Raw genomic sequence first — 21,983 nt, 5'->3', positions numbered from 1 at the left:
TGTTGTAGCAGATCTGTTTATTTACACAAATGTTTTAGCTGAGCAGCTCTGTGTTTAGAAACCTGTATTCAATTCCTTCTGGGAAACTAAACCCAAAAGATGCTGAGTATCAGGCAATTTTAGTTAAACACCAATGAACCCATTAAAAATCTACATTACCAACTTCAGGCTCCTCAGCCTTTTAGAGAATTAAATAATTTGTCTGGGTCTTGATGGGTCTCAGGACAAGGCTGGGCATCCCTGGGCTGGAATGATTGCAATTTGTCTGTACCATCACACTTCCCAGTTACCTTGGGCCTTGCAGCCCGAGAGTCTGCATACTTTCTTTTTGTCTGGTGTAGGAGTACCTTCTGCAGCATTGCTCCTGTGGAGCTGCCAGTGTCTTCCTCAACTCATACCAAGATGCGAAGACATTTTTGGCTGGGAGGAGCAGACCTCACAGCCTCTTGGTTCAGACTGGAAACCCTTCTGATCTTTCCATCATCCCAGAAATAGGAGTGAACACTGAAAAGCTGAGCAGTTACAATGGTGAGTTCAAATACCTCTAATCTGCTCTCCTGCTTGCTGCCAGCTGGGTGAAATAATCTGACCAGCAACTTCCTTTTCCCTAGGAAAGATAGGAACAGAGCAAGGTGTTAGTGGAACTACACCTTAGCTGGAAAGCTAAGAGATGCGTTCTAAAATGCTTTGCACCTAGGATTTTAACACTTGCTTCTTCACATGCATGAAGCCAGACTTTTTGCTCTGCAGCTGTGGCTACAAAGATTAGGGCAAATACATTGCAAAATGGGTCTCTCTTTCGGAAACTTAGCATGCCTGAATGGGTCCATTAGTGGAGCCCCTCCGTGTGGCTTTAAAATCCCCTCTGAGCCAAGGTAGGATTTGATGTAAGATGGAAAGCCTTATGCCTGTTATTAGTCTCCTGCCCTCTCAAGCAGGCACAGAACACATTCCTGGAGGATGACTTATTCTATAGACCAAGTAGAAATAAGCCCCAGCTGCAAAGCTTGGATCCAGAGACCAACTTTTCCAGAAGGCTGAGAAAGACTGGGCTCAGCCTACTGACAATAAAGCCAGCTGAAAAGTCTGGATCCAAAGTTAGATGTGAACCGGCCCACTAAGCGAGGCTGGTTAGTTTATTGCAAACCTTGGACTTCAGCCTATCTCTAGTAGCCGATGAAATGCAGAGCATCTAGTGCTGAGGCTCAGAAATGCTCTTTCCTGGCAGTTTCAGAGCAGACCTGAAAGGAAAATAAGACCATGAGGAAGACATTAGAAAGTCTGCTGTGGCTGGACACTTTATTGGAGCATTTACCTTCTTTCCACTCATGTGTGGCATGAAAACACATGGAGTCTCATCCCACCATTAAGTCCTTAGGGTTCTCATCCCATCTGGAGTCACAGTTTGTTAGCAGCACTGCCCAGAGACCATCCTAGCAGGACACTGCTGAGAAATCTGAGCAAGTTCTTGCGTTTCATTGCAGGAAGAGAGAGATACTCAGATTCAGGAAACAGCCAGCCGATGGTGGGGCTAAGGAAGTCGTCAAACAATAAGAACAACAAGGAGAATGAGTTCAGAGAAGCTGGTGGTATGGCTGAGGAACAGGCTTTTCCGTCGAAGGACCCTGCAGTAAGAAAGGTGAGTGATAAGCTTGGAGCCAGACTCCGAGTGGGACCTTTGGGAGAAGCAGGGAGAAGTTCTGCTCAGGCAGAGCAGGATGCTGAGAGAACAAGCCAACCCTGTCTGCTACTGAACAGGGCTGGGCTAGTGAGAGCCAGGGTGCTCTGTGCCTCTCTGATCCCAGCCTTAAACAAAGACAATGGCTGTGTCCATATGCCAAGAAAGGCACAAACAGAGCACTGCAGACAGCAACATGGGCTTTTGCCCTCTCTAACGCCAGATAGCTCAATGTATGAACTCTGTCATAAGTATCTTCACTACTGCTGCTAGTGAGATGAAACTAAGCACACATTCATTACTACATATAAACACTTTAGTGGGCCAGTCCTTAGCTGGTAACACTTGTTACCAGACTGGCAGCATATCAGTGTAATTAGCTCCAGTCTCCAAAGCGTGTTTCAGGGAAACCATGTCGCTGAAGTCCAAGGGAGCTGAATGCTTTTCCTCTCCCTTTCTTTCCCATGGTTTGTGGCTGCCTCAGCACTTTGAGGTTCCGGTGGGGATCAGAAGTGCTGAAATGCCAGGGCAGAGGCTCTAATCAGAGTATTCCCAGCCCAACAGGAAAGAGGAAGGAGTAGGTCTCTCACAGGAAAGACCTTCTCATGAAATTTCCACCCCAGAGTTGCAAATAGGTTGCAGACATTTCATTGAACTTCAGAAACCAAATCAAGGCTGAATCCTTAAAGGCGCTCAGTGCTTCTTGTGTCCAGCCAAATTCTGAGCATTATTTTAAACACATGGGAAGACCTGATGACTTCACAGGACTGCAGAATCAAGGTCCACACTCTTTAAACTGAATCCTAGTGCTCTCTTGTTACACCACACCTCAGTATTGTCACTTAGTATTGCATTTTGTACCCTGACCATGAAATGCCCCATTTCCTTCTACTGGGCAGGTACTGTATGGGAATCCTGCCACATTAGTGTCCCATTACTAGGTGCTATACACACGAACTGGCAGTCTAAATACAAAAGAGAGGTGAGAGGTGGAGGCGGAAAGAAGGGATTATCACACACATGAAGGACTGAATCATAAAGAGATAAAAGACTTGACCAAGGCTATGAGTGGACTCCAGGGCAGAGCTGAGAACAGAGCCCGGTCTGTTCCCAGCACTGTAAGATGGTCTCACTGTCTCATTATTTATCAGTTTGTTTGCCTTTTGTTTTTAGAGTCTGGAAGTCAGCAAGAATGTCTCGGTATGTACTGCCTTTGCAGAATATATTTCACTTGTACTTGCCGTTGTCGTGGACCAAGCCCCTGTAGTGCATAACATTATACATGAGCAAAAGAAGTTCAGTGACCCCCAAAGTTTACTGTCAAAGTAACAGGTACGCATGTGTTATAACTTACTGCATGTGGCCTGCTGTTCTCCCACCCTCACTGCAGACAACAGCTAGCCAGCCTTCAGGAACAGGCAACTGTGCCAGCTTTCTGTGATTGTAACAGCGCTTGCTCTTCTGGGACAACACCAGCACAACAAGGGACTAACCGCTGAGGCTTCCAAAACCCTTCCACAGCACACATTAATCCTAGTAGTAAACACAACAGTTTGATATTTCCATGAGTAAACAGTCTCACTTACAGGCAATTAACGCAATAGCACAGAAACCGGCATTGCAGTTTTCAGATGAGCCTGTGACCTCATCTGAAGTTTTGAACCGCAAACTTAGCGGAGCCCCAAGAAGAATTTGGGCAATAGGCTCTGCCTGGGCTGGTGCCTGCGGCTGGGCAGCTGCCAGGGTGCGCTCCCAAGGTGGCCAACAGCTCATGGAGCAATGGCTGTGCTGGTGGCACGGTGGGAAGGCCCCTCTGGACAGCACGGAACAATGCACCCAGCATGACAGTGGTTTCAGAACTTAAATGAAATGGGAATTGTTTCTCCCCGTCACGCTAGTCCTGGGGTATGATCTTTTTTGTTCTGTTCCCAAGGTTTTCCAGCCGTTACTTTAGGAAATTTAAAACAATGTAGCAAAAAAAATGACATTTTTTGATGCATCACCACTTTTCAGCTCATGAGTCCAGATGAGCTCAGCCCTGAGAGAACAAACATTAGGGAGGGCCTGTGAGACTCCCTGACCTCCCGATAATCTCTATTAGCATTTCAAATGTAAGGGCCTTGTAGACGTGACAGGGGAACAAAGGCTTGATCTCTTCCAATTCATGGTCCACAAAAATCACCACCTTGAAAAGGGCTGATACCTGTGCACCTGGCCTGATAGAAAGGAGGACTCAAGCTGCTGTTTTGGGTTGTTTTTGTTGTAAAGTCCCCCTGGGTGCAGGTGAGCAGGTAGGAAACCAAACTGTGATCTTCTCTTTTCCTTTAGTACAGTATAACAATAAGGTGAAACGTGCCTTTAGGCAGCTACTCAGTGAAGCGCCCTCAGTCTCTGAAACCTGAAGTCTGAAAGAGCAGCAGGGTCCTAGACACAGAAATGTTGCCAAACAAAATACAAAAAGGATGGTATTGGTGATGGGTGATCCATCCCATCTCATTGTGTCCTGTACAGGCACAGGCTGGCCACTGGTCATTATTGCACGGTGTTAAAAATTCTTTTGTGGGAGCTTATTTGGACTGATCTGTCCAAAATAAAGGAGCTCTCCTCTTTCTACCACCCTGGTGTACCCCAAAGTATCCTATGTTGGCCATATCAGGTCTGCCAGCAACCAGCCTCTGGTCCTTCAAATTGTGTTTTCTTTTTGTTTCCTAGGGTGAGAGCCATGCTTGGGGGAGAATGAGAGATCTTATGAGGAAGACACGTCTGAGAAACCAGAACAAGCTGGGGCTGTCCTCCGCTGCTCTGAAGAGGTCCTGCCCACAGTTGTACAGGTAAGGCAGAACCGTCGGAGATTCTAATTTAGTGCTAGGAGGAGGTGGTGGGAGATTTACCTCTGGTGGCTGGAGAAGACCTCTCCTTACCTTCTCAGCATTGCATATGGTGGTCCTGGCCAGCACGGCCATTTGCTTCCTTAGTGCCCAGGTGTTCTAAGATCCCAACTGGATAGTGTTACCCGTGTGAGCATAATGGAAACATTAGGGTCCCCAAAACATGCTGCTTACCCCCAAAAGGGCAAGGGGATGTTCACAGTCAGCCAGAGCCATTCTATGGTCTAATTATTTGTCTTTCTGCTCCCTCCGAAACATTACAGTTGAGATTAATGCTCTCCTCTGTCCAACTTCATGCCTTTCATCCAGTGGAAGAGTAACCCATAATGTGTGTGATGAGATGGGACAGTTGGGATGAGGTGGAAGGTTTTCTGTCAGAGGAAGGAGAAATGCAGTTTGCTGAGCATGAGCTCATGGGTGGGTCCTGCTTGTCGCTGTAGATGAACATTTGGGTCAAGCATGGGTTCTCACCTCTATTAAGAGATCTGTGCTGGTCCCTTGGGCAAATATGTCTACTCAGCCAGTTACAGCCTGACCTCTGAGCCATACTGTGTGGTGCACGTCTATCTGAGGTGATGGCAGCGCTGCCAGCTGCCCCTTGCACAGAGATTCCCTGTGCGCTTGCCAAGTCCTCCCAGCTGATCTGGTAGATTTGTGGTGTTTGTGTGTGTAATTGGGTAACAGGAAGAGCCTGGGTATGTTACTCACCACAGCAGGAGCATTACACAGAGCTGAGCACCTCCCTGTGTTTCTTCAGCTGAGGTCTCAGTAACCTTTGAGCAGAACAGCTCAAATGAGCTTAAGCCCTCCTCAGGTTTTAGAGGGGGTGGTGGTGGTGGGGAAACAGCAGTTGTTTAAGCACTCAGGAATGTCCCATTGTTCCCCTTAGACAGCACGTACCTATCTTACAAAATGCATAAGGGAACTGGGAATCCTGTAATTACGGCTGGAAAAAAAAACCCACAACCCTTCTGTAGTTCATGGAGTGATCTTTCCAGCTGGGAAAAGCTTGGTTGGGGCCCAAGCACACGTAACAGGCGAGCTTCCTCCTATTGTTTGGGAAACTGAAAGAAACACAAAGCAGAAAGAGATCAAACAGTTCCATCTAAAATAGATGGTGAACCAGCTGGGGAAGAAATACAAACTCTTGTGAACCTTCCCTCTAAACCTGAATAGAACTGAGACTTTATTTGGGCTTCAGAGAATTCCTGTCTCTGTAACCTCCTGCTTGTCCCTTTCTCCGCAGCATTGAGGACACTGCCAGTGCTCCCTCCGAGAGAGTTGCAGGCTAGGTCCTCGGCTGGCTAAATCAATGTACTTCCAATGAAGGACCAGCCCAATAGCTCCTAACAGAAATACCTCTTGCTATACTTTCACATGTATACTGGACAACTACAACCATCATGGAAACATTGTAGAACAAGATGCCAAATGGATGATTTTTTACCTAGGTGGAACTGGGCAGTGCCAGAGATCTTGTACGCTGATTTTTCCAGGCTGCTTTCTGTAGCTGATGAGTGTCTTTCTCTTTTCTTCCACTAATTGTCCTCCCCCCTATACCTGCATAAGCCCCTTACCCCTACTCATGCCCCTTATCTCCCTCCATTTCGTCTTGTCCTGCTTCCCAGCTCTTATGCCCCAACCCTATCTGTATTTGCTCTCACTCTCACAATAGCAATGCATTGACATTAGGCTTTTCACTGGTGCCTGGAAAAGCCGGACATCTTGCTCCTATGGCATTTTGGGTACCTAGTTGCCCTCAGGCTCCTTTGAAATAAAAAGTTAGGCTTAGCGTATCAATGACAGCCCTGCAAATGCCACTGGACAGAAAGCCAGGTGCTTCCTACAGTAGTACTGGGAAGGAAGTCTCGCTTGTCTGCAGCTCTTGGCAAAGCAAAAGTTGAAGCCCTGATACTCTCAGCTTTTAAAGCCCCTGTCTTTGTTATATGTTATGAAACATGTTTGTCCTGGCTCCTGGTCCTGTTTGTACATGTAGGCATATGGAATTGGATGTATTTTGCTTACCCAGGCTTCCTTGGGCTCACAGACATCTCCCAAGGTCTTGAGCTGGAACAGGTTGGAGCCTGGTGCCCTGTATTAACATATAGCTCTGAAGGAAGCAGAGGTTTGTTGCTTTTGACACCCAGACCCACTTGAGTCATTTGGGCAATTAGAGAAAGTCTCTTTGTTTTTGTTTCTGTAACTAGGTCAAAGCAAATCCCCTGTCATGCTCCCACTCTGCATATGATGAATAATCTGCTCCAGGGTTGTTGTTTTGTATTTCTTTTCTGTCTTTTTCTTTTTTTTTTTTAACATCTGCGAAAGAATGCTCATAGTAAAGAGAGAACTTGGTTCTTCCAGCAGGAGACAGGGGGGCCTGCCAAGGTAAACATACTGGCACAAGACTTGGTGGTTTGTCATACATTGTTCTAAACAGGCTCAGGTTTTCATTTAATTTTCTTTTTCCTGCCTGTATGTTTACTCCCGCAAAGTCTGTTTTGTGCAAAGGGCCAGAACAGGCTGATAAATGACTTGATCATGGTGTTACAAACTTAAGCAGCACAGGGACCTGGATCTGACCTATAGCAGAAAAGCAGATTTCTTCCTCAAATCATTGCAGAATGATCCCTCCACAGAGAACAAGGAAGTTCCAGCTTAAATTACTCCCAAGGCAAGAAATTTTGCCTTTCCCCTGTGACTGGTCTTAGTGACAGAAGAGTGTTCTTAAATGATAGTGGAGCATCATACAGTCAAATACTTGCCCTTGTTAAACAATTACACAGTTGGATGCTGCTTTGAACAGTAAGGAGAGAATCCAGCCTGGTCTGTGAAAACTGAGCTGCAAATTCTGCCGGAGCCTACATTTATTGCCTGTACATTGCCATTTCATCTGACATTATAAAATAAATGTGAAATTATCTCTGGGTAGATTGGATTTTTTGGGATCGCTTGTAATGCCAGAGTCAAGTAGGAGTGCATAGCACCGTCATGTCATTTTTCCTTACTTTCCTCAGCTCCCTTTGAGGACAAACAGACAAGATGTGCAGTGTCCTGCTGCTTGCTGTGACTGCTGCTGGGAAGCAGGCTGGCCCAGCAGTTGTTCCAGCCCTGGCAGAGACACAGAGGCAGCCATCTCAATGAAAGCAGTTCTGCTCAGAAGCTTTTCTGATGCTATCCCCAATCCCTTTCCAGGGCAGGATCTAATTTGGGAAGCTTTGGGCAATCCCAGCTTGGCATTCCCTGTGCAGATACACCCACCTGTGTGCCTATGGGAGCTGCAGCTTTAATGCAGCTGCCTGAGAACAAGCTATCCTCAAATTATGATATCTTTCATGGCAAGGATGCTAGTTTCAGTTTGACAGCTAACAGAAGCCTGCTGCTGTACAATGACTACTTTGCGGTTAGGGAGAAATAAGTTAGGAAGGACAGTACAGATCTAACTGCAAAAACCCATCTTCAGAATTGTATAGCAGAGGCCGAAGAGGGCCCTAGAGCCTCAGGGCCAGCTCTGAACGCTGCTCTTCAGAGGGGAAGTTGCTACCAAGGGACATCTCTATGCTCCGGGTTGAGAAGCAGCCAAAGAAATAAAGAATAACATCAAGGCAGAAATTTGACCGTTCCATTGTAAAAGACTTAAGAGGTCAATGAAACAAAAATAATACAACATTAGATTAAAAAGAAAACAAAATAGTAGCTGGCAAAAAAAAAAAAATAAGTCTGCACCACACCAATCAGGCCTTTAAGCTATTTTTTTTTTTCATATCCAAAGTAGTTATTAACTATTTGTTTTCTGTAAATACCTTTGAAATACTGCATTAACAAAACTCCCCCAAAACCACAGCTTTTCTATCTTAAACAGCAGCTGTTTTTAAAAAGCATTCCAAAAGGTTTGTCTTTCAGTAGTCCTGGAGGCCTGGGCTAACTAAGCCATGACAACCAAACAGGATGCATTACACTTATGTCAATGGGATGTAATAAGTAACAAACAAAAAATTAAGCTGGAGACAGTCCACAGCAGCTAGCTTAGTGTTGTTCTTCAAAACGTCTCATTTCCTACTTACTGCTTAAGGCTAGAATTTTTAACTTCTCTGCGACAGTCACCCACCAGTCTCTCACTCTTGCTTCCAGCTAGGCAGACAATACTGGTTGCTCTCAATAAAGTAGTGTTTGTGTCCATCTATTACATTGTGACTCCATGCCAAGTGAGGCATTTTATAGCTCTCTTTTTTTGGATGCTGCCACAAAAATTTGGACAGCATCTGTTTTGGAATTTCAGACTGGAGAGGGGGAAGCTGCTTTGGGTGCAGCTTGAATGCTGGGTACGTATGCACAGCATATTAATGCTAAAAACACAGCCACGCATTCTGACCACTGTCAACTTTAACTGTATTTTTCCATTTGTTAAGGCCAGATATTATGTCTTCGGAGCTGAGGAAAAGAGAGAGGAACTCCATGATCGTTCTGGGGCAAAATACAAAGAATGAAAACATATGGCCTTTCTGATAACCCAAGTCGAATGGAACAAGGTAAAATAAGTAAAGCAGCATGTTTTGCTTTATGAGTTGGTTTGGAGTTTTTTTTGTGCCTCTTCTCAGCACAGAAATGAAACAGTCTTGTTTCTTCATCCAGACTCTAACATGCAAAGATAGGAACAGGTCAGAATTTTGCAGTTCAAATGATATGGATTTATGCCAGCTGTGGACTGGCCCATATACCTTCATTTTAATAGAACCCCACTTTTTTTTTTAAAAAAAAAAAACCCAAACAAAAACTACAAACCACAATTTAAGGCATCTGTAGCCATAGGGGCTACATCACGCAGCCTTTTTTACAAAAAGTACAGTAGCAAATTCATTTATCTGCACTCAGTCAAAACACTCCCAAATAGTAAGCCAACTAGATGTCTTGGAAAAGAGACAATCTGCCCATAATGAAGACTAAAAGACAACCAGGCTCAGCCACATCTTCCATCTTCCCAACTCAGTCCACAGGTTAAAAGCAGAGAATCCCTTTCTGATCTCTCACACTGACTGCACGTTTCTGTTTCAGAAAGGCAAAGTGAGAACACCAATGGACACAAAACCAAGAAACCAGGAGTTACTTTGTGCAACCTGCATTCTACAGTTGTCAACAGAGCAACTCTGATTTGAGCATTGGAAGGGAAAGAGGGACAGAGGGAGGTTGAGAAGGGTCTGTGGACAGATGTGTGCTCAGCTATGTGCAGCTTCACTTCTGAATCTGAAGTATATTTACAAAAATCAAGCCACAGATGAAAAATTTTAGTAAGCATCTTGGCAACATAACCAACAAAGACTTTTAAGATTTGGAAATTCTTCCTTCTTTCCGTGTTAGGAACAGAATTACCTGAAACATCGAAGGTTTTAAATTATCATTGCTTTCTGAGGACCTTCTCCAGCTGAAATAAATGTAAGCTTCATGGGACACAGCAGCATCTGAAAGAGTTCCAGGGACTCCTTGCCTGGTGCAGAAGTGACTGTGGAAAGGACATCTTCCTCCTTCTGGGGGGTTGAGGTGCGGTCTCTGCTTGTCCCCAACACAGTTCCTCCCTTCAGAGTGGCATGCGGCCAGCTGTGCTGTTTTACTGAAATCCAACAAGAAAACCAAATCTGTAAAGCCAAGACTTCCTACAAGGCCATTCCTGAATCCACCACTAGCTTCTAAACCTGTGGGCCTGCTCTTTCTGCAGAGGCTCCTTGACTCCAGTGCTACTCTGCACAGAAGCTGGCATCCTGCAGGCTCATTGCAGAGACCAGAGTGAGGGGCACTGTGGCAACCAGCCTTTCGAGAGACTGGAGGGTGCATCCGGGGCAACAGCTCAGCTTCACCAGGCAGCCTAGCTCTTAAGCTATCAGTCTTTTGCTGGGGAAACCAGGCTTGAATTCCTACTTTTAAGAAAAGGGTTAAGTCCTCTGGCTGTGCAGGTGATGGCCTGAGGCTGTAGGTGGGGCAGTCAGGCTGCTGGATGGCTCAGTCTGTGCTCTCTCTGCTAGGAAAAGGCAAGAGGGAGAGAAGAGCTGCAAAGAGCTGTTCAAATACATGCATCCTTTATAAGCTGCTGCTCTTTTGGGCCACATGAACAACTGTTTAACACTGGCCATGTTTTTGGCTGCCTTATTGCCACATGTCCACTCAAGGGACAGGCATCGCATGCTTCTGAAGGTCCCACAGTTGCAGTGGTCTCTGCACACCAGCTCTTATTGGTACTAGCACAATAATTAATGCACATGGGTTAAAGATTTAAATAAACTAACTTTGCCTCTTGTTAAAAGACTATACTACTCCCTAAATTACAATATAATTGCAAGTCAAGCAATTGCTGTTTAAAATTCCCTCCCCAACCAAAACTTGCCAGCTTGTCAAATCTTGGTTCCCAGGCAGAAATGGATCAACTTCAGCAGGCTTAGCCTTTCAGTAACAGATGCTTCCCCTCGCTCAGTTGGAGCCCTTGGAGTCCTTAAAACCGGAGCAGGATCTCGTGAGATTCAGAGCACCCCAAGCCATGCTCTCTCACAGGGCAGTGGTAGTTTGCAGGGGTGAGTGAAGGCAGCAGCCCAGGTTTGGTTCTCCAAGTAGTCAGAAAGGTTATTACTTAGCATTTCCAAAAAGAAAAAAAAACCCAAAACCAGACAAAAACAGAAAAAAACCCAAAGAATTAAAAACCATGGTCTGTGCTGACTCAAAGTTAGCACCCTCAGGTAGGTGCTGTGTTTAATGTTTCAGTTGAAGCTGCTGCTGCAGGACTTGGTTATTCACTGTATATTTTGCTAGCTTCATCCAAAGCTAGGAACTTGATTATTCTGTGAATAGTCTGTATATCTCCATAAATACAGGGGCTAAAATCCTGCATTAACTTACATGCTCCATTATCCCTCCAGCTTTACAGAAACTGTAAGGAATGTGAATCAGTGCCAACTGAACTTAATGTTTTAAAAGACATAGCATCACAAACCGGTATTCCCCACCACCACCTCCACTCACGTTATAGGTTTAGTTTTGGGGTTTGTTTTTTTATTTGTTTTGGGTTTTTTTTTTTTAAAGCTAAAATGAACTAGCACTCTTTTTATTACAGCATTATATGAAATATATTCGTGTATTTTCAGAAATAAATATATTTATAATATGTAACATACTGTATAGTGATCCACTCCAGGATGCATTGTAATACAAGCATAAGAAATTTAATAAAAGCATCACTATTATAGTAGTTTTCAGATATTTTATTACTGAACAGATGGGTTTTTAGTATACCAGCTACAATATTTAAGGTTTCAGGTGAGCATAGCTGGTCAAGAAAGGAATTGTTACCTCCAAGCTTTTAAAGAACTTCTTTAGCTCTGGCAAAGAAGCAAGTTTGTTCTTTTGAGGCTGGTGCTGTTCTCAAAGATCCAGAGGGTGAGGAGAGCCTTTGGAAAGTTAAGATACAGCCAAGCATGGGTGTTCATTTTGAGCAGCCCTTTATTAGGTGCTGTTGCTGGGCTTTTCTTCCAAAGCCGCAGAGCGGGCAGACATAGCAGGGCAGCACGTATCACTTCCAGAGGAAAGGGTGGAAGCACTGGGGACAATGTGTGCTGCTGCTCAGCATCAGGGTCTCTTTCTGAAAAATACAAGTTCATTAGTGGCACTGCACAACAGCCTCAACTGACAGGTGCTGGCTGGCCTCAGGGCTGTTTTCCTCCTCTTCTCCTTCATTCACAGCCCACAGCACCTTCCTGGACAGAGCAGCTTTCCTTCACCTGCAGGAGTCTAAGCCAATGTCTGCAGCAACCCACACCACCTTCAGTTCAGCTCTACAGCCAGGCAGTATGGAGCACAGCTAAAGAGGGTGCAGACACAAGAAGTCCCATGCAGTTACTCAAAAGAAAGTAAAGGAGAAAAGTTAATGAGACTCAACTAAAGAAAGTAGAGGCCTAGGAGGAAAAAAAAAGTCAGAAATCCACCTGTGAGGGTAGAAAGAAAAAAGTACACTTTTGCAGGAGAGAAAGTTGCATAACAAAGCAGCAATGAAAGCCACTAACGCTCTGGTGGAGGACAACAAGCTAGGAAGAAGGGGACAATGCACCATAGGAAGAAACCTTGGTGCTGTCTCACTTTCATCCTGTGCCAGTGCTTTACACAGACAACTTGCATCCCACTGCTGCTTGTGCCCTTTCCCTCCTGCTAGGGACCAAGTTACAAACCTTAAGCACAGAGTGGATAAGGAAGTTAAGTTCACTTCTCTGCTCACCCACCTCCACTTATCACTGCATGCACCCATCGCTAAGGTCTGTCACAGCAAGATCAGCACTGCACAGGAATCTACCTGATCCCCAGAACTCGCTGCCATTTCAGGAGGGTTCAGCAGCCCCATGGAGGGCAGCAGGGAGGAGCTGGGCAGGGACTCTCCCCTCCTAGCCCCTTCAGCCTCCACACAGGCACCTAAGCTCTCTAAGCAAATGTTTTTGTCTGCCTTACTGAGGCATGGGAAGACTCCAGCAGCAGCTGGGAAGATGTTTAGGTCTTAGCTAGCACACAGTTGAGAGCAGTGCCAGAGCATCCTGCCTGGTGTACTGAAAAGCTGTGGTCTATTTTACTCCTCTAATGGCCCAGTTAATTAACATTACAGACAGCTGCTAAAGATTTCTTGTAAGGCATATTATGAGTTTACACTCTGCTTTCCCAGACCATTTAATTGCCAGAGACACTCCCTAAAGGAGGAGGCTGTTTGACCTATCTCCAGCTGATGATTTCTCCAGCCTGTGATCTCCTTCACCCTCCCACCATATGATTTGGAGGCATCTTATCTTCTCTTCTTCTGATTAGATTTTAAAAGTAGGCAAGACTAAAAGCACTGGTTAACCTGGAAGTATCCGGTTCTGCTAGAAAAATAAAAACATTTAAGATGATTCCTGAAATTTCTTGTTGGAGGAAGAAAGGAATTAAAAAGCAGTTCCCACCACCTGTTAACACCTTTCAATCACATTAGTATTGGCAAAAGCCAATTAAGTAGAACAATATCTGATACCTCAAGGGAGATCCTGTTCAGCTCTTTGCTTTCATCTATTTAAGAGTGGCTCTTTCACTTTAAAGGCCCCTAAGCAGCACGATTAGGACTACTCCCCTGTCATCAGCAGGGGGAGTTTCTAATCAAGCCGGGGGGGGGGGGGGGGAATTAAAAATTTCCTTCGCCTCAAGCATCCTTCCTCAAGAACTTACTAACTGTAAGGGGATCTCAGTGTGCGTGCAAGCGCCAGAGCTCCCCCAGCCTGGGCAGGAAAGGACATGGGGGAGCCCTTTCCCCATCAGCAGAGATTTGCTGGACTGTTTTTGCCCAGGACCTCAGGAAGTTGAGAATGATCCTGCTCAGCTGCTGTGAGTGACCATAGTGAACTGCTCCTCGTGCTCAGAACAGCAAGTTTTATTTCTCATCTCAGAAAAGCACATCCATGGTACTGTTATGCAAACTGTTCTCATCCTCCAGGGAAAAAAAAAAAAAAAAATCCCACCTGCTCTTTTTTGTTTCCAGAGCAAGAGAGGTAGGTTCACATACAGCATCATTAGGAAGGCCCATTTGTGCTTTGCCATCCCTGCCTCCAAGTCCTCCCACATGAGCACAGCCCTGACTTACCTAGGGAGCTCAGGAGCAAGTGGGCAATTCCCAGCTCCTCTGAACTGTCAAACATCAGCTCTGCATCCCCAAAGGAGAAGCAGCTGCAGGATTTGCTTTTAACTAGTTTTGCTGCACTTCTGAGTGTTTGAGAGGAGCCAAGATAAGTACTTTTGAAGGCCATCTTAACCACTGCCAGAAAAGCAGACATCACCCTGCATCACTCCTGTCTCAGTCTGCAGCTTCCCAGTAGCCCAGGACATGACAAGGACTCCCTCTTAACAGCAGAAGACAGTTGACACTAATCCCTGAGAATAGCAGCCAGAAAGCAAAATGGATTCAGAAAAACAGTATTTGGAAAGCTCTCTCATAGCCATTAGGATTATTTTTTTTTCTTGCAAACAAACACTTACAGCCAAGGTCCCCAAGACACACTCCTGTTCAGCCCAATGTGCTCTGGGACAGGGAGAAGGAGTCTCACAGACCAAGTGGGCTGGATGGCCACTTTTTTGCAATACATTAACTTCATCTGTTACAGACACCTTCCTTTGCCACAGCACAGCACCCACAAGCAGCATGCACAGAGCTGCCCCAGCAGTTAACCCCAGAGCCCAGGGGGCTGCAGCATGCACAGCAGCTCCTGGGAGGGGAGAGAGAGGCCCCAGTTAGCACTCCCCTGGTGAGGCATAAGGATGCCTTAGGGGCTCTGACTTTTTGTGAGAAAGACTTAGACCAAGCTCCTTTACAAGCCTGGCTATGCTTACCAAGGCCATCCTTGGTTGTGTCCCATCTTAGCTCAGCCTGGAGGAAAAATCACAGGGCCTTTGCGGGAGACATGGGAGGCACCATCCTGAAGACGATGCTCAGCACTCCTTTTACCCCCTACAGACCAATATGAAGGTTTTAGGTAAGAAGATGTATGGCCCTGAAGGTCAGCTTCTCAATAGATGAGAAGCTCTGAAGGCCAAGCCTTCCATGTGAGTCAACACAGAATTAAGAACTATGAAGACCTCTGCTTTTTTGGCATAAAGACAGTGGAAAGCAGCAGGAAATGCCTTGTCAAGCTGTCCAAGGCTCAAGGGAACTAGTCCATGGCCTGAATGTCCCTCTATCCCACAGCTTGGAAGCTAGACCCTTGTTGCCCCTTTGGATGGGGAAGCAGGAAGGCTAGAACACTTACTGGCTGTAGCAGGACAAGTGATGCTGCAGGACTCCTATACAGACCAGTGGCACACCGAGGCACTGCAGTGCAGGTACACCTAGAAAGCATGGGACACAACCTTGAATCACTCAGTATCTGCAGACAGGTGATATCCTAGTGTGGTGCATTGACCCTGGCCAGCAGCACCTACCCTCCCCCAGGCAGAGTTGGGAGAGAAAGGAAGAGCAAAAGCAAGAAAACTTGTGGCTGGAGAGATAAAGACAGTGTGATAAGTGAAGGAGAGGGAGAAAGGGAAGAACAAAACCAAAGCTCAAGTGATGGAAAGGCAAATCACCCACCTCACTCCCACAAGCAGACTGATGCCCAGCCAGTATCTGAGCATCAGCTGCATTGGAAGACAAAATCCTCTAGTGTTAATTGCTGAGTATAACATCATAAAGCATGGAATACCCCTTTGGCCAATTTGGGTCAGCTGTCACAGCTGTCTTGCCTCCCAGCTTCTAGCCTACCCCATGTCTCCATGGAGTTAAGAAACAGCAGAACGAGGAGAAAGTCTTGGTGCTGTGCAAGCACTATGCAGTAAACACCTAGAACATTGGTGTGTTATTAACACTGTTTTAGCCAAAACACAGCACCTTAAAGGCTGCTGTGCAGTAAATTAACTCCATCCCAATCAGATCCAGTGAGCCTGGTCACAGAAGGAGGAAGGCAGAAAGATTGCTTTGCCTTGCTTCACATGCAGGCTGTAGCCTTGAGCTCTCTGCTGCAAGATACCTGTGATACCTTTACCACAGTCTTTCAAACTCTATCACATCTGGCATTACAGCACTTCTCCCTGACACTTGGGACAGAGCTGTCCAAGCACCACTACACTGACCAGTGCTAGGTAAGGCTGAGACCAGTTTTGAGTATTAATTGATCCCAAATAGTACAAGACATAGTGAAATTCATGCGAGTTAACTGCTCAGAAGGTAATGAAATTTAGAGCCCAGATGCTTCCCAGGTACCAAAAGCTATTTCCAAGTAATTTTGGCCAAGAAATTTAGTTTAGAGAATATTGACTAGCACAGAGCACACACCCTAAGCTAGGTCAACAGAACAGCTTTGGCAGCAAGCTAGAACTTGCTTAAGTAGACCTACCCTGTCAGTAGTCTCACTTTCTGTCACACCCCTCTATAGATACATCGTATCTCTAGCACATTCGTCTCAGTTTTCCTAGTCTTTGCTCCCTCCCCACCCCAAGTAGGCCAAGAGTCTCACAGTTATGAGGTGGTTCTTATTGCTTACACGTTACTTGTCCTCGATAGGAAACCAGGCAACCAGGACAGGATCTTACCAGTCCTGAGAGCATCTCTCAGGAAGTGGAGTCCACAAAGGTGAATGTGTAGAGGGTGAAACGCTGGTAGTGAGAGGGGAACAGTAGTCCTGATGCAAGACTCAGAGGCACCAGATGTGTCTTATAGTTGTCCCCTGCATACGGGCACCTGAGGAGAGGCCAGCAGTGAGAAAAGTGCTATTCATTGCTCTGACCCAAAGCTATTTACAAGTCACTTACCCATACACCAAAACAGGCCACTGCAGCTGTTGCTGGAAATTGATACTTGGTGTGGCCCAGCAGTGGTGCAGGACCAAAACCAGGTCTGGGTCTGTTCTCTGAAGGATCTTAACTTCTGCATAAACAGGGTCTCTCAGAGTCTTCACAACAGGATAGTCACTGTCAGTATAATAGGAAGTATAGCTTCCATCTGGGATAGAAGAAACCCAAGAGCCATTTTAGAGCAGGAACAAACAGAAACAAGCAACCTGGGAGTATCCTTTATAGCCATGTCAGTAAGTTCCTACCATGACATGTAAGCAGTGCCAGGTTCACCCATCAATACTCCCTTGTTACTCAGCAGAGACCAGGCCCCTGCACCAAGAGGCCTGAGCAAGTCCTGCAAACCTCTCATACCTGAGGCAACATGCAGCTCCAAGGACAGAGGATCTGGCTGGGACACAGCAGGGAGTGGTGGCAATGTGAAGACCTGAACAGTCAAGAGAATGAAGCTCCTAATGATGGAGTAACTACAGCGGACATGTAACCTGGTAGGAGAGGAAAAACCCAAGTCAGGCAGATAAGAAAGGAAATATCAGAGCGACCTTTCTCCAAGATGGCAATGTAGTATCTACTTTAATTAGTCATATCCCCAGTCTTTCCTCCAACACTTTCTTTTAACAAATACTTGAAATTCTCTTCAGAGTTTGGATTTGTGTCTGTGGGGTGTCATTGATCAGCACCAGCTTTACTCCCACTAACTAGAGACTTTCTCTAGAATTTCTTTAGTGACACTGAACACAGTGGCACTCAGCAATACCAGCCTTAAGGCATTACCTGAAAGCACTATCCCTACTAACAGACCCAAGGCTCCCAGTCTTCACATCCCTGGATGCCACCAACTCATTTTCATATATGGCCTGGTCTCCAGTTACCTGCAATGACAGAGCAGGCACTGTTGCTACAGTAAAGTCAAGCTGGGTTAATGCCAGGCTGGAGAACAGCATTTGGCCTCTGGAAGTCTGTAGGGTGCCCATTAAGTAGCCAAAGCCATGTCAGGTTGTTCCAGGTATGTCTGCAAGTTCCTGCTATACCAACCTAGTGACAGTTGCAGCTCTTACCTGAAAGGTGGTACCAAAAGCAGAGAGTGGGAACTGGTACACAACAAAGGCATTGTTTTTCATGATAGGGACACAGCCAGCACTGTGTCCACTGGTCAGTTGCACAGAGTCCAGGATAACAGGTGGCAGGGTCATATCCCGAGAGATGGCAATGGAAAACTGGCCATCTGGTGTGCAATGAGCTGTCACTGGAGGAAAAAATATAATCAGTCTTGAGCTCAGGGAGAAAAGGGATGAAAAGGAGGCTCAAACATCACAGCAAAGACAAGGCCAGCAAGTTCTGTCTGTAAACCCCAAAGCAAGTTCTAAGCACAGCAAGACAGGTGCAACCAGCTCTAACAGCAACACTAATTCTGGCCAGAAACCCAGGTCTGTTGCAATACATATGAAAGGGCTGGACCCTTCAATGGGACAGAGTATTCATGACAACCAAAACCACAGCCCTAAGCCACCTGTAGGACTGGTACACACCAGTCCTGATCTGCCAGGGAAGTGACGAATCCTAGTTTGCAGCTCCTCCAGGAGGAGGGGAGGACAACAGTCACTAACACTTACCCGTGTTACCAAAGTAACAAGGCTTCACTCTGTCCCTAGGGTCATAGCAGCAGCCTCGCACTTCACAGTCTTCCTGGCTGATAGGCAAGGAGGCACATGGCAGCCAGTCTTGACTGAGGACAGCAGAACAGACACTACTGCTTGGAGCATCAAGGGCTGGAAGAAACAGCAGGAGTTTGCAGATAAAGCACAAGAGTAGATGGACAGAGATGCAGAGGACACTGGTGGATGGTATCCTAGTGACTGCATACAAATCAAGGAAGTTAGACTCAGGTGAGGGTCAAATACATGGCCTGGAGCTGACATGGAAGCCTGCTCAGAAGTGACCTGCATTTCCTGGAACAGAGACCCCCTGAAGCCTTGTACAGGAGGATGGACTGCACGGGATCTGTGAAGATAAGTGTTCTAGGCCAGCTCTGGTTGTTAGGAAAGTCATTGTACCTAGTTTCTGGGTCAATCCCTGAACTTGCAGGGACTCATGCAGTCAGAATATGGTAAGGAGAAACAGGGAACATTCACCTCCTGACTCTGCAAAGGAGGCAGAAGTTCCCAGCAAGCTGGTGGCTCCTGTGTCCAAACCCTTCTCCAGGGAGTCTGTAAGTCCCCTTTGCCAGCCTCTGACTGACTAGGAACAGCCACCCAAGAAGAAGGGCACTCATCACCACAAGATACAAGCAGGGTTTCCCAAGGAGCTGTCAGAGCCTTACCAGGAAGGTCCACAGGGCACCTGAACAGCTTCTCTTCATGAAGAACCTTTTGTCCAGTAGCATCTGTTCCTTCAAGCCCAATCAGCATGAGATAATTACCATCCTGGGGGAGAGCCGCACTAGTCAGGGCAGCCAGAGCAGCAGTAGCCACAGTCCCAGCAGAGCTCCTGAGGCCACTCACCCATTCAAAGACATAACAGCCAGTGTAGGAGACTGATACTTTCCTGGAGCCATCTGGAGTCATAGATACCAAGAGCCCACAATCAGAGTCATTCTGGAGAGCATATGCCTTCCCTTCAGTATCTAGGGAAAGAGGAGACAGCAGCAGTGATTTCAACATCCCACAGTGAAGATGTGGTTCACTACAATGCTACTTTTCTGTAGGAAACAAGGCCCTAGCCAGTATTAGAGTCTGGGCTAGCAAGGGTGTGTGAGTGAACCCAGCAGCCAAGACCATCTAGATCCAGGCACAGCATTCCACCAAAACCCTTGACTGCTGGGTCACATAAACAGCCCCCCTGGTTATATAAGATGCACTGAAACTGTTAGACAACACTTTACATCCAAACCTGCCTCTTTCTCCTCATTCCACGCATACCACTGTACTGTGCAAAGATACAGCAATAAGAAAGCCTCTTGACACCACCCTCACTTACTCCAAGTAGTCAGCACAAAGGAAGCATTCCTTTCCCAGCCTGGAGGTAAGGTGAGCTGCAGGCTTTCCTGGCCACAACCCAGCAGGGCAGGATCAGAAAAACTCTACCCTGAGTCCCTACAACCAAAGCAATGGAACCAAGAAACCCCCACAAGAACATAGACACAAATGTAGTCTTAGACTGCTCTGCAATACCCATCCCACCCTCTTGCTAAGGAGCATGAAGCAGCTGTTCTTAGCCTAGCCCTTTTAAATTGTGGAGTCAGCTGGGATCAGAAATTCCTGAAGTGTCCAGGTGGACCCAGCCCAGCAGTTTAACACCTTCAGTTGCCCTCACCTGGCTTTGAACCCATCACAGTCTGCCTGCACCCTTTGAAGAAAACCACAGGGCAGAACCTGAGCTTATGTCAAGAGATGGCTCTGTATTCATATCACTAAGCTGAGAGGAGCTCATGTGTGTAATTTACTGTAGAGCCCCAGGAGGGTCTTCAAACCCTTTTTGTCACCCTGAGTTCTTTCCACCACTGGCCCATCCAGGAGATCCACCTGCTTTTCCCCATGCACCCTACTGCTCCTCTAATTGCTCATTACATGGCATGCATGCAAGAAGCTGAGTGACAATGTGCTTTCGCACTGTTAAAAGTACCACTGCTTCAAATGCCAGACACATGGTAGGGTGATGATATATAAGCACAGAAATAGCCCTCCACATGAAATATGTGGAAAACTATGGAACTCAGGAGGCTTTGCATGCCTAGAAGGAGATGATTGCCCTTAAAAATTCCTGGCTGTGGACTACAGCCCCATTTGCAGTGTGGTTGTGTGGGGATAGCTGCAGGACTGTTCCAGGCCTGGCTGCCAGGTGGCAGGTCTGTGGGACCTGCACCCCTAAAAGCTGACAGGTGGGCCCCTAAGATGGCCCTGAAACACAGGTAAGGAGAGCCTCTGTGATCCTAGAGAAAGCTCTGCCTGCCAGCACACATTTCCTGCCTGTAACTGCAATGTGTCTCATGTAGAGCCTTCTCCCTAGCTACACATCAGGCTACAGCACCCATAGAGTAAAAGACTTGTCCATCTTTCCACACGGATGATTCTGCATTCATGCAATGGTGGTGCGAATGTCTTTACACTGTTGCAGAGCTGATGAACACATAGTTTGTGCATGCCTTTTTGTGCCCTACTTTTTGCAGTAGGACCACTGGCATAGCCTGTGCTATCATACTCTTTTGTAATCTGCTTATTTCTTCGGGACTAGATCATCACCCCCATCCCAGCACGGTGTGTGGGTTAGATGAGTAGGATTTCTAATCTTGACCCTTAATAATGCACTTTCATTGATAGCCAGCCATACTTCTACTCTCAGCAGACCCTCCAGCTCCTGGACATCTGCACAGCACCATGCAGCAAGCAGCATGCTTGCCTCTCCAGCCAGCCCTCATCAACAGGCATGGGTAGCAGCTGAGTCCAAAGGAGGCATTTCCTCTACTCTTCCACCTTCATATTCCACAAAGTACAAGACCTTTTCAGCTGCTCTGCACAGCAGGGACTGAAGCAAGTGGATGTCAACAGGCTGCCTGAGTGGCTGCTGTTCGAGCAGCGCTCATGAACCAAACATTCTCATCCCAGCATCTGCCTGGGTATTGGACAGCCACAGTGGAGAGGGCATCTGAGGAAAACATCTGATGAATGCTTCATTTGACTGCATTACCTGCTGATAATTGGGTAAACAATGACAAATGAACAAAGTACTTTGGAGCTATAGAGAGATCATTTTCATTATACTTTAACCCACCAATACTTTGTTTATATTGATGGGAAAAATGTCTACTCGATGTGAAACAACAGTGCGAGTTCTGTAGATCCACCAAGCAATAGCTGTGCTGAGAATGGTTTCAGGTAAGCACTTGTCATAGTTTAGCCCCACTCAGGACCAAACTACACAATCTCTCTCTCATTCCCCCCACCCTCCAAGGTAATAGGGAGAGAGAATACCAAAAAAAGGGCTCGAGGTTTGAGATAAGGATAGGGAGAGATCCTTAAAGTTACCTCTGTGGGCAAAACAGACTCGACTTGGGGAAA

The 21,983-nt window shown here is 46.3% G+C and overlaps 2 protein-coding genes across 7 annotated transcripts in view; one reads left to right on the top strand and one right to left on the bottom strand.

The window, feature by feature from the left end:
- Positions 1 to 11,788, top strand: part of LOC147600023 (uncharacterized) — a 32,471-nt gene extending 20,683 nt beyond the window's left edge. For 4 of the 6 annotated variants that reach the window (XR_015259022.1, XR_015259023.1, XR_015259024.1 and 1 more), the window contains 7 exons: positions 342 to 528; positions 1,485 to 1,639; positions 2,852 to 2,878; positions 4,391 to 4,509; positions 6,774 to 6,951; positions 8,973 to 9,092; positions 9,616 to 11,788. Coding sequence is in view for 2 of the 6 variants with exons in the window: in XM_086751689.1 (XP_086607815.1) it covers positions 342 to 528; positions 1,485 to 1,639; positions 2,852 to 2,878; positions 4,391 to 4,509; positions 8,973 to 9,069 (585 nt within the window). In the remaining 4 variants the exon portion in view is untranslated. The remainder of the gene's footprint in view (positions 1 to 341; positions 529 to 1,484; positions 1,640 to 2,851; positions 2,879 to 4,390; positions 4,510 to 6,773; positions 6,952 to 8,972; positions 9,093 to 9,615) is intronic. The other 2 variants (XM_086751689.1, XM_086751691.1) reach the window with 1 other exon arrangement.
- A 43-nt stretch (positions 11,789 to 11,831) lies between these two features.
- On the bottom strand, positions 11,832 to 20,103 carry LOC104476784 (zona pellucida sperm-binding protein 4-like). The gene is given in 13 exon segments (XM_086751692.1): positions 11,832 to 12,181; positions 14,935 to 14,980; positions 14,982 to 15,052; positions 15,351 to 15,429; positions 16,669 to 16,816; positions 16,888 to 17,077; positions 17,284 to 17,414; positions 17,704 to 17,801; positions 17,988 to 18,175; positions 18,543 to 18,698; positions 19,250 to 19,552; positions 19,906 to 20,007; positions 20,010 to 20,103. Coding segments are annotated over 13 exon segments (1,872 nt in total). The 3' UTR covers positions 11,832 to 11,915.
- Positions 20,104 to 21,983: the final 1,880 nt, after the last annotated feature.

Source organism: Chlamydotis macqueenii, chromosome 7 (genome assembly GCF_036417535.1).
Source record: "Chlamydotis macqueenii isolate bChlMac1 chromosome 7, bChlMac1.mat, whole genome shotgun sequence".
Taxonomy (NCBI): Eukaryota; Metazoa; Chordata; class Aves; order Otidiformes; family Otididae; genus Chlamydotis; species Chlamydotis macqueenii.
Note: the sequence above shows the minus strand (reverse complement) of the source record. Positions and strands in the feature narration are given on the sequence as shown.